The following is a 12,826-nucleotide window of genomic DNA, read 5'->3' on the forward strand; positions in this document are numbered from 1 at the left end:
ACCGGCCTCTCTGATGGCATTGGCGGAAGTTGTCGATTCGCAATTTTCAGCTGAGAATACGCCGGGAAGGAGATCGAGAATATGCCGCTAAAGGACAAATGCCGGGAAAGGAATATATGCCGGGGAGCTTGTACACGCTCCCGCCGTGCATGGGAGAGGTGTGCACGGTCAAAGTACCATTTCATACTCTTACAGCCATTTAGTATGGATGTATGAACTTCCCGTCATAAACGCTAACAGCGTTGGCAGCCCGGTTAACGTCTCGTCGCGCGATGACTTGTATCTTTGTAACGCTAGGGGCGAGTACAAGCTTCCCGGCATATATGCCTTTCCCGGCATTTGTCCTTTCGCGGCATATTCTCCTTCCCGGCGTATTCTCAGCTGAAAATTGCGAATCGACCCCCCCCCCTCAACAACTTCCGCCAATGCCCCCAGAGAGGCCGGTGAAGGAGGCTAACTTCAAATTGTAATACATTGTATGTACGTTTTAAAGTATGGTCGAGAAAGTGTTCTTTTTTTAAAACGGACGAAAATTGATGGACATTGATGTCATCTAAAAAATCGAATCAACATGGATACAATACAAGTGCACGGTGGTGCTGTACTCAAGTAGTTCATTTACATCATCTGCATCTCAAACACATAACACTGTAGATATATAGTAATGGGGCGTCCGATGAATAACCGATATAATATATGTAAGGCCAAGTTGATTTGAGTATATGTATGACATCCGCGCTCGCATCACCGTTTCCAAAAATAAAGTTTTTGACCACACAGTAAATTGTGCAAAGCAGCTGTAAAGTGAGCACATATATGCCGTAGATTGAAAAAAGTAAAAGAAAACATATAACTAATGTCATAGAACACCAAAATGAATCTAAAGAATAACATGTGAAAGGACAGAAAGAATAAAATATATTGTTGGTAGGAGTAGCATGGAAAGCATTAGCAGTAGCTGCTCAAGACCGCACCCTTTGGAGAAAGTTTGCTCGACGAGTCAACCAATGCAACAGTGTTGCGGAACTAAGGTCTAAGGTAAGGTAAGGTAGGGGTAGGTACCAGTACAGAAAATTCAGGTATAGGTTCCGTTCAGGTTCAGAGGATCATTTCCAGGTCCGGACCTGAACCTGGACCTGATTCTCTGTGGAAACCTGAGAATTGACAATGGTAATTGGTCAATTTTTCTACAAAGGAGTCTGTTTGGTGGATTATCCGACTCACACTGGCATTTTAAAATTCCATCTCCACGTAATGAAGGCTGTCTCTGTACCTTTGACTGTAGAAACCTGGTACAATTGACTATAAACTCTACTCGACTTCGCTCTTGTTGTCTTCTTGGCCCGGTAAAACCTCAAACGCCTGTCGACATGTCCATTTTGATTTTTTTAGGTTTGTTTTTATCGGATCAATCCAAGAAGAAGAAAAATGTTTTGCACCCACATGATGTACTGGCCCTTACACCTAACTGTTGGTATACCATACTATGTGTGTTTAGTCCTAAGTTCAACTTTAGTCCTAAGTTCAAGGCAACTTTTTTATTCGCTCGCTCGCTTCAGTTTTGGAGTTCCCAGATGATGTCATCCATATAATCAAATCAACTTGGCCTAAGTGAAACATTATACTGACAAGATTTGACTTATGTGTAACAGAGGTACCGACAAGAATAATTATGAAAACGTTTAGTTTATATCAAATACGTATGGACTCCGTTAGCCAGTAATGACCGTGTTTTTTTGTAAATACAACTGGTTTATAGCCATAATTTGAGTGTCCGTTTTATTTAGTTAGATTCACCGGGTAAGAAATATACAGTAACAGTGCCATACAAAGCATAGTATGAATATGATACATTGATTAATTGCGATTTAATTTATTAGAATTGCAACGATAAGTGATCATAAATGTGATTGTGCACGCGGCCACAAGACAATGACTGAATTCAAGCTTGCATATCAGCGAATACGAGGGAACAATCCAAATATTTATATTTCATCACATTTCACAATTTTGCAGTGATACTAATATGCTATGTAGTGATACTAATAAAGGATTGTTACTTCTGTACGGGGTATTGCATTTGGCGCCCAGCGGCTTGGACATGACCAGGTACATATTTATATGATTTATTTATTTCTGTATTCTTAATTATCTCAATTGCTAAGCCATACTTTCCATGAAGGCCCTGGGTACACGTATACACAAGAGTCTACTCACAATGCAATACAATGTATATACCTGATGAAGACAAGTCCATCATACAAATCAAAATCATACCAACTCTCATAGTCGTTATCAGTGCCAAGTAGTATATCGTATAATCAGGGGTCAGAATTGATGTTTTTAGTGTCCTCAAAGAGCGGTCAGTCGTGGTCACTCTAATAGGGCCTTCACACTGAAACCGAATTAGCAGGAATCAAGCAGAACCAGCCGGAATGAAGTATTTGCAAAATTCGTGCCACATTCGGGGCCATTCGGGTGGGAATTCCAAATGGACTCCCTTCACACGAGAAGGAATGAGCGAAAATGCCGTCAGAATGAAAATTCTTTTCTATTCCTGGGAATTCGTAGTGCATTATATATTTTCACTGCATGGCAGATATTCTTTGGGCCACATTCTAGCAGGATTCGAAGTGGCTTGCCGTTTCGGTTCTCCATCGAATGAGATAAGAATGTTTCGAATAATGTTGGGATGCCGTAGAAATTACTAGAAAGCTGGTAGCTGATTACAAGCAAATGTACCTCTGTTTTCTACGGCCGGATTCGAGTCTGACTTAGGGAAGCTGCAATTATCATGATATACTTGTATTGTGCCTAGTTGCATAGGAGTGAGACCTTCTATCAAATATTTGAAGTACATGAACTTCGACATCAGCGGGGGAGGGGGGCACTCTGTTTTCGCAGATGTAGGCCTCTGAAGTTACATCATTCGGCAAGGGAAATAGTTCTAGTATACAACGCCTTGGACATGGCCCGGTACACGAAGTTCCACCTCAGCGGGGGGAGGGACACGGTCGCAGATAGAGGACACTTACGTCAAACCAAAATGTCAGTCACTTAAGCTAAGGGCACAACCCGTCGTACGTGCAATTTGTCCGTACGTTTTTGGGGAGGCCACGTCCGCCAAGTATCTCTGAAATGGGGAATGACTGGCAAAAGCAGGGAGGGAGTACGTCAACACCGCAACACAAAGTTTTGCCTGCACGTAAAGTTCTTCGGCGTATCTCCGTGCTCCAAAATCCGTCGGATTCCCTAAGAGTTCGTACGGAGGCGGTACTTACCACTTACGGATCCCGAAAGATTGCCCACTATTTGCACGTACGGCGGGTTGTGCCCTTAAGTTAGGCTGGTATGCTATGAAACCTGTACCAAGATGTCAGTGTGTGTAGCTTTAACGTTGGCCCATAGTGATGATCTCCTAGCCTGCATGTGTACGGCCCCATGGGAAACATGAGAGTTCAAAGCTGTTACAAAGTCCACAAAGGCACACCCATAAGGTCACAATGAGTCATAAACTCGTGACCCAACAAACACAGACTGTTTGTTCCAAGCTGATAGCTTATACTCATAGGTCTACAGTAGCGTAAGATGGCAGCTACCGTGAATGTGTTCCTTGTGGTTTGCTTTATAATAGTCGGACAGGTCTTAACCATGACAAGCCCAGATCTACAACAGAGGCTACAGGATCTCGACACCTTCATCCAGAACCTGATGACATGTGAGTCCAGGCCTGTAGTCGGACTGACCGTGTCCGTGGTCAAGGACGGCCAGACCATCTTTGCCAAGGGGTACGGCCAAAGGGACCTGCAGACTGGACAAGCTGTGGACAACAGGACTCTCTTCGGAGTCGGCTCCATCTCCAAGTCCTTCACCTCAGCACTGTTAGCGGTCATTCTCGGGGAGAGGGAAGACGTGAGCTGGGACACCGTCCTGACGGACATCCTGGGGCCGTCCTTCAGGTTCAGGGACCGGTTCCGTACCGAAGAAGCGACCATACGAGGCCTCCTAGCCCACAAAATCGCACTAGAGAACCCGTGGTACGTTGCCGTAATAATGGGACAAGACATCGACAGATCGTAGTTTGCACAGTAGGTTTTTTTCCGTTATAAATAATTATCAGTAGTTCGCCCATTGTCCGTTCTAGATTTGCGATATAAAAACAGCCAGCCTTATGCACACGTATACTCGGAGGAATTACTACATATTTCAGTTTTGGTCAACCGACAAATGGAGGTTCATAAACACCGTAGAAGAGAGCATCAACTTTGACTTTAGCATTGACTTTGACATCAGCCAAAGTTAATATTTGTTTTCGTTTCCGAACTTCACGTATAAATTTGAAGTGCTTGCATACTTGACTGTGGCTTCGCTTGAGCCTCTTGCTTTGATACCTCCGCTAGACAATGTCTATTGTGATGAAAGATGAATGGATGGAACATTCATGATAAATCACTCACATTTCTATGAGCGACAATGCTAAAGGTCGCTGTCCAATGTATAATATACAGATAACACACAGGAAATACTGTACGGATTTTTTCTAAACTAAGTTGATTTTTTGTAGCCAGTTTTTAACCCTATTCAGGGGGGGGGGGGGGGGGGCTTTTGAGGCTCTCGCCAACTTCGATGTCCTATAACGCCAGAACGCCTTACGCTGAAGCCACTAAATTTGGTGAGTTTTCCTAAAATATTGTTGGCAACAATTTTACGAAGTTTGACAAATTTTCCATTTTTTTCGTGTTGCCATGGCAACCGTTTGCTGACAGGCAGTTTTGCCAAAAATCACTATTTTTGGTTCTAACAATGTATTTTTCACATTTATTTGCTATATTACTGCTATTTTGTTACATAAATGAAATCTTATATTATTTAGCATATCTTTCATAATTATATATGCATAAATTATGCTAATTTGATGACGTCATCAGCCCAAAATCCAAGATGGCGGACCGTATGGCCAGATCAAGAATAACAAGCTAATTATCCCTTAAAATTTGTAACTACCTGGTATTTTTTCATCAAAAACCATCTAAATGAATGAATGGATGAATTTAGTCTATTTCCATTGCCATTTGTGATTATTTGTTGCAAAAAAAGTAGTTTTAGAAATTCAAGTTGGTGGATATAATATGGCGGAGCCTAACTCGTATCTTAGATGTGCATGACGTCATTTTATGACGTCATCATGACGTCTCGATGTTGCTATTGGCAATACAAGTCGTAATAAACATTATCATCTTGTTATCTGCACTTGTTGTTACATTTTTGTAGTATAACTTGAAGTTTTCTGAGAATACCCTTTTTTCATGGGTCCGGCCAATATAATCAAATTGATGACGTCATAATTACGTCATCTTACGTCAACGTAACGTCAAACGTCAAATACTTGTCAGATATTATGTCGATATCATGTCCTGAAAATTTGGTGGCCCTACGGCATGTAGTTCAAGAGTTAGAGGACTTAGAAGTGGAGGGCCTCAAAAGCCCCCCCCCCCCCCGGTCCAGGGATGACCAAAAAAGCCCGGTCTGAATAGTTAAAGATTTTAATTGGCATTTTTCTTTGACATCTAGGAAACTGTTACGATACATTATTCATCCATTTTCATCTTGCGTCCCTGGGGAGCACCAGAGTTATCAAAGAATTAGTCAAAATTACATATCATAAAATAGGTGGAGGGAGGTCTTGCGTTTAGCGTTTGTGACTGGATTCAAATTCTTAGCGGCTCGCTATGTTGTGCCGTAGAAAAAGGAAATTTATACCTATTTCCCCACTCGACTAAGGCGAATGTTAGTACCTAGCTTTGTGTAGGGGCGTCCCCTCAGATGGTACAGACATACAGTACAAAGAGGTAGGCCCCGTTTTTTTTAGGAAATACACCTCGAAAACGTTAAAAATCCCACCATACTTATCAAAGAGGGTAGGGTGTGAGTGGATCAAACCTTAAAGTCAGGTACTTGCAGCTTATAAATATACTGTAAAGGTGTAACAAACCAGTTTTGCTTAAAGGTTAAAGTCCATACCCCTAGTTCATCAAGAACAAGCAAACACGACATGAATTGTCATTGAGATTTTCTCTTATTGAGAATTTCCCTTGCAGACGAGTGCGGTACTACAGGGAGATCTACCCATTCCGTACCACCTTTCGTTACAATGACGTCATGTACACGCTGGCCGCGCACGTCGCCGAAAGGCTTGCCGGAAATTCAGGTATCTCACTGGACTTGGGGTACTGGTACTGCGGGGTTCGTTCACTGCGGCATTGTTGTGAATATAAAAGTATGCGCGACAAAACGATGCTATGAATGCCCACGTATCCATTCTACATAAAAGATTCCTATAGATACACTCAATAAAGCTTGTAAAATATGTCATAGCAGTGGTGTCATTCTCTTTATCTTCGAAATGACGGCAAAGCATTGCTAGGGGACGCTTTTGAGCCATGACTTGAAGAACGGAATGAGGCTTACTTCCGAAAATAATTTCATCAGGTTGGTAGAATATGGGATATAGAAGAATTCTTGTACAAAACCAAAATTAAACTCACTTGCTTACATTTCGGTGTGAGGCTTCTTTGGCAGCGAATAAATTCCAGCTTTACTATGAATTTCTAGGTGAATATATGCATAAACGTGCATATGCTGCTTGAGGGATTCTTACGTTCAAATGAAGGCTTAATCGCTCAAAATGCGACCTGTCCTTGGTACTGAAAAGTATTGATATTCACACACAATATCAGACACAAATACACAGTACTGCTACAGAAGTTGAGCAAAAATTGGGCATGTAAGAATAATTGAAGGGACAAAAACATACTATCACAACCAATAAATCTTTTATTTCTGTATTTAATATAACAGTGAGTAATGATTATAGACAAAATAAGATAAGTATTCTAGATATGCAGATATAAAATAAATGAAATACAGACACTTGTACAGTTAATTGTATCAAATCAAAACTGGATTCAGTGACCTGAAGTTACTACCGAAATATCGAAATTCGATTGTCTTGGATGGGACAGGTAATCTATGGGGACGGGGGGGGGGGCAGAATAGGTATGTTCCCGCGCTACTATCTCAAAGACTATCATTTACGAAATAAGACTGACATGGGTAAGGCGCAGCTGCTGCGAAATGCAGTAATTGTTTAAACAAATGCATGTGATATTACATGTAATCTCAGTGTATATCTGACTTCCTTCTGAAACTGCCACGTCATTTTCTGTATTTTCACAACAGGGGACTCCCATGGCAGATTTGTAGCTCCACTCACACAACCCCCACCCTCGCCCGATGCAGCTAATACCTTCTCGCTTTACAGTTACTGTATGTAAATGACAGAAACTGAAGACGTCAGAATACCAGACCTTATTTAAACAAACAGGTTAGCGTGACTAAATCACTGACTTAGAATGATAAACTCGTTGCGGCGTGAACAGGAAGCAAGCAGCTCTTTTGAGCTCAGACATCGCTGGACAAAGCAAGAAGATGTCCATGACGGTGATCTATTGTCAGGGTAGGCGAAAACTCTGTTTGTTTTGGGGGAGCAAATAAGATACTTTGAGGACTAGACTTGCAACAACAGGTGATTTTTTGGCCTGGCCTAAGCACTAAGTACATTTATGCAGGTCGACACGCTACCTGATATGTTTACGAGTATAAGCTTTCTTTTAGTGCATTTCACCTTTCACCTTTAAACTTATAATGACGTAATAATGTTGACACGAGCAATGTGACACCTGTTTGTATTCAAGTCAGGCAAATAGAGCTAACAAGGGCATCTGTACCTGTGGATGTAAGTAGAACTTCCTTTACGAATTCCGCCATGTTGAGGGTCTGTGAGAAACTCAGTGAGGCGGACGCGAAGGGCAGGAGGTACGGACTAGCCCGTGCGGAGACAGGCTACCTCCGTGCCCTGGTGGACGCCGTGGCTGACAAGGACAGGCTGGCGGAAGTGGAGCTACTCAAAAGTCTGGGTGACGTGAACTTGGAGAAGGGAAGACGCGAGAAGGATGTAGGGAGGTTCAACATGGCCTTGGCACTTTATGTGGCTGCTATGGTCCGGTGTGGCTATCGGGATCAGGGGGATGGTATAGAACACCGATACGAATACGCGGAGAGACTTTTACAAGGGGTGACGTCAAAGGGGTCACAGGGTCAGGAACCACAAACTGAAGACAAGGAGACGACTACACCTGCAAAGGTGACTCTGAAGTTTCAAAACCTCGACAAGAAACGGGCTGCCGGTGGTAACACAGACTCCATGCTGGTTGGATACGCACAATTAATAGTAGAGGGAATAGTAAACGAGAACAACATGTTACAAACAGAAGCGATCAAAAGCCTCGGTGATGTGTACCTGAAAAGAGGAACAGAAACTAGAGACACTAGAGACTTAACCAGAGCTACTGCCCTGTACAACACGGCACTGGCGCGGTGTAACAACGTTCAGGTATCAGTTGCCATTGTCCACCGCTTGCTGTACACAGCAAAAATCAGGCAGGACATCACCACAAAAAGCATAAAGGTGAGTGTTAGCGATAAAGACAATCTATGCATCTTGTTACCTCCATGAAAAATGGATGTATAGTTTTTGGCTTGTGTGTTTGTATGTGTGTGTGTTTCCGGATGTCCGGATATGTTTGGTCAGTACAACATTAGAACCACTTGATGGACTACAACAATATTCAGTATGTGGGTAGGGGCCCGGGTTAGAAAGACGAAGGTCAAGGTCAATTTTGGCCCCTGGTATGTGACCTTGGTACAGCAGCAGAACTTCCATTTTGTGTATGATTTTTTTTGTGGCAGATGATGTTCGGATGTGCTTGTAATATACGGAAGAGGTGATGTATGTTTGGGCCCCCTAACTGCTCTGGAAATGGAGGGGCATTTTTGTCAAAATCTTCAAAGGAGCATAACGGAACGTAGGAACAATGGATTTCCATGATATTTAGCATGCAGGTATCTGTGGTACAGATGTACATAATGAAGTACAAATTATGCAAAATTGGACTTAATTTGCATACTAAATGAGGAAAATCGATATCTAGTGTTTATTTTTTAATATTGGACTCAAATACATGTAACATATGTAGTTTGTGACAGGTGGAAGATATCAAAAAGCCCCCAGTTTGCATAATTAATGTGAACGTGTTCTAATTCTTCTCATTACATGTAGTAAATGATTCGATTGTCAACATTGTGACTTGTGTAAGTTAGTTAATGGTGTACACAAGCAAGCATAAATGTCATGGCTGTTGGCATCCGTCTGTCTCGGAAGACAATGGTAGGCAGACAGGTTGGGTTAGGCGACCCGTCTGCCTGGCCTGCACTTGGGTTTTTACGGTGAAGGAGGGGTGTGCACTCCCTTCTCCACCCTCTCGTCTACTGTCGCACTAAGTCATACAGAGGCAACTGTATGCAACGTGTAAAACGGCCCCAGCAGATGCAGGTTTGTTATTTGGAGTTTCCGTCTCCTAGGAAGACATCCGACCAAGGATGCAAGGGCTTCCTCCTACCCCTGATCTGCTGACTCGTGTGTCATGGCGGGTGCGTCATGCCCGAACATGCCCCTAGGACAAATGGGGGAATTTCAATGGCTCGCCACTTCGCAATGTGCAAACGTAGCCTGCCATGCAGTCGTGGGTTTTCAGAACCCTGTTCAGAAATTATCTCGCCGCCATCTAATAATGAAACGAGACAAAAGATATACCTTGCGCGTTTTGTACTCCGCGCAAACCTTGGCAAAGTGTCCTTCATTGCCACAAGAGTAGCATGTCTGCCTGAGAAGTGGGACCGCGTGGCGCAATCGGCAGTCTCAGGCCCAAGATGTCCTGAGTTCGAATCCGGCTGCCGTGTCACCGATCTTGTGCCCTTGGGAAAGGCACTTTACACGACTTTCCTCACTTAACTCAGGTGTGAATGAGTACGTAGCTGCGGCTAGTGGCAGTGACAGGTCTTTGTAGCAGTAACAGGAAGCATAAATTATGCAGATATAGTAATAATATATAAAAGTCATTTGTATAATCAGAATATTTCATGGAGGTATGAGCTCTCCGAACTCTCGTTTGTTTACTTCTGCTATGATATGGGGTTAGTGTGTTTTGTATCTTTGAGGAAAGGATAGTTCCAGAAGTCGTGAATATATTTTCACAATGTTTGGTCTGTGCGTAGAGGATGATGACGGCTTAATGATGACATGTGCTCTATTATATTGGGCCCATGTAGTCAATGATGCCCCTCCAATGACGTGAGGAAATTCATATTACAGTTGACCATTCATCAAAGTTTTAATTATGCGTTAGATAACACGCACGATTGCCCACCTGTTAGTCATTCCTGGGTCTCCATTTGTTTTGTAGAAGTCAACTCGGACACAACGACAACAAGACGTGCAAAAACGAAAGGACCACGCCTCTCCCTTCTCAACTGCAACCTCAAGTGACAACACTACTGACCGAATGCGCCGTCCACACAGGTAGGTACAGTGAATGGTATAGGGGATGCTGGTTCTTTATTATTGATTTGGACTACCCTATAAGGCATACAAATCTCTGTGTATTGTAAAATGATAAAACAGACATTTTGTTATTCCTTTTCAGTACCCCGGAAGTACAAAAAGTTGAAACCTCGACAGGAGTCGACGATGACATGTTAGTGCCACCAAGTTTTTTGTTTTGTTTTCGCAAGTGTTTAAAATTAGCCTGGAATCCAGCCGTGTTGTGCTTTGGTCGCTCTGCTTCTGCCAACACGTCTGGCATTCGTTAGCATTGGACGTCACTAATGAGCAGACTCGTGAATATTCATATTTATTTCTCTTTGCTGATTGGATGACCTCTGAGAGAAGAACACCAATCGCGAGGCGCCATTTCTCACGTGATCTGTTGTGATACAGTGGTCATGCAGACGAAAAGTTCGCGGGAAAGATAGAAGTAGTGTTCCGTTCGATTACGAACTATAAACATGATTTTGTGTGTTCCAACATCCAATCAAAAATCCCGCATAAAATCTCTGCGAATATTCAAATGCCGATCGTTCCAATGCTAACGAAAGCCAGACGTGTTGGGAGCGACCCAAGCACAACACGGCTGGATTCCAGGCTACTTTAAAATGACTCTTAAATGTAAATTCTCTCGTTCAAAAACCGAAGAGATGAACCTAACCTATATGCTAATGAAAATATACGCAGACAATTCAAGAAGCTTTATGATATTCGGTATTTGGGTAGGTGTGGGCAAAAACAAAGTGTATGTTGATTGCGGCCCTTCCGGTGGCTTGCTGTACTGCAGCAAAAATTCCGGTTCCTTATTCCGTTCTCTGGAGATGCCCCTTCATGGTAGATGCCTCTTGGGTTTATGAATAAATGGTATATCTTTGCGCCCCCTAGCAGTTTTTGAGGAACCGTGTGGTATTTGAAATTTTGAAAGTGATTTTTTGGGGGTCATAGGAATTTCAAACATGTGACCGATGTAGCTGAGAAAGAGGGCAACATAGATAGATACCATATGTGCCAATAGATTCAATTCAAAAATTTGTGTTATTACATTTGACATCCATGGTTACTAAAACTTCACTTGTATCCAAGATGCGCTTTTCTAAAAGTTAAATACGATTCGAATGATAGATTTCGTAATAGTTTTATCTGATGACGACCTATTTACAGTGCATACGAAGAACATCTACAGGATGGCTGCAGGGCCCTGCAGACTGGAGACCTGGACAAGGCAGAACAAAACTTTGCAGCTGCGCTCAAGTCTGTTCATATCCAAGGTGAGTCTAAGTATGAACCTGGTTCAAAGAATTTTAGAGTAAATGCTTGCAAATAGTCCGTGATCCTAAATGATTCTTTTCGACACACCGAACTATGTTCACCGCAGATCTGTGAACTACGGATAGATACACTGATAACTACGGCCATCGTGGGGTTGTAACAACAAAGTTGTTAATTTAAGTCTTTGTTTGTTTGTTTATTCTTTATTTAACCAGGGTATATAAGCATGTCGCCTGGCGGCGTTTTTCAAAGCCCCCTTGGGGGAGAACCCGAACATAAATCATACATAGTTCAACGAAACCAAATTAACTTCAATAACATAATCATACATAAAGTTCTTTGAGACCAAATTACTTAAGTAACATAAACATAAAGATTGTACAAAACCAGATTCAACTTAGGTAACATAAAACCATACTGCCAAATGAGTGAATCAAAAGTTTAACCTTAACGTGAGATAATAATGATAATAATAATAATATCGGGTGTATTTTGCAGCCAGTAGGTTTGAGTAGGTACACAGGAAACGTAACAGAAAGAAGCCAAATTTAAGATAAGGATTGAATTTGCATATCAATGTTTTCAAGGTTTTTGAAAATCGCCAGCGTTCTGGCTGATTTGATATGTTGTGGCAGTGAGTTCCACAGTGCCGCCCCAGAGAATGAAAAGGCTCGTCTTCTGTATTCAAGTTTAGTCTTGGGCAACTGAAGACCACCTTGTGCCCTGAGGCGGGTATTGTGTGTGTGAACATGTGATAGCTGTGTGAACATTGCAGTGATGTAGGGAGGGGTCAAACCGTTCAGGGCCTTGTAGACGAGAGTAGCTTTGTCCTTTTTGTGCAGCTCAGCTACTGGGAGCCATTCTAGTGAGTCTAGAAGGCCTGAAGTAGAGTTACTTAACAATGCACACAGCAGATATAAAATCACTACGAAGAAGTAAAACATACAAATGATGATGTGTAACTTACAGGTCAACACATGGAAGAGGCAGAGACCCTGTACATGTTAGGCAGAGTCTATCTCAAAAGAGGAATCCAGTCAAAGGACGGAGGCGACT

At 42.4% G+C, this 12,826-nt stretch overlaps 2 protein-coding genes across 2 annotated transcripts; both read left to right on the forward strand.

Moving 5' to 3' along the window:
• The first annotated feature begins 3,651 nt into the window (after window positions 1-3,651).
• Window positions 3,652-4,080, forward strand: LOC118407914 (gigasin-6-like). Its single transcript, XM_035808487.1, has one exon. It carries the CDS (start codon window positions 3,652-3,654, stop codon window positions 4,078-4,080), a length of 429 nt encoding a protein of 142 aa, XP_035664380.1.
• A 3,725-nt stretch (window positions 4,081-7,805) lies between these two features.
• On the forward strand, window positions 7,806-11,895 carry LOC118407915. The gene is made up of 4 exons (XM_035808488.1): window positions 7,806-8,527; window positions 10,362-10,477; window positions 10,602-10,652; window positions 11,877-11,895. The coding sequence occupies exons 1-4, from the start codon at window positions 7,826-7,828 to the stop codon at window positions 11,893-11,895; spliced, it is 888 nt and encodes a 295-aa protein (XP_035664381.1). The 5' UTR covers window positions 7,806-7,825.
• The last annotated feature ends 931 nt before the right edge of the window (window positions 11,896-12,826 follow it).

The sequence above is a fragment of the Branchiostoma floridae genome, unplaced genomic scaffold (assembly GCF_000003815.2).
Source record: "Branchiostoma floridae strain S238N-H82 unplaced genomic scaffold, Bfl_VNyyK Sc7u5tJ_1499, whole genome shotgun sequence".
Lineage (NCBI taxonomy): Eukaryota > Metazoa > Chordata > Leptocardii > Amphioxiformes > Branchiostomatidae > Branchiostoma > Branchiostoma floridae.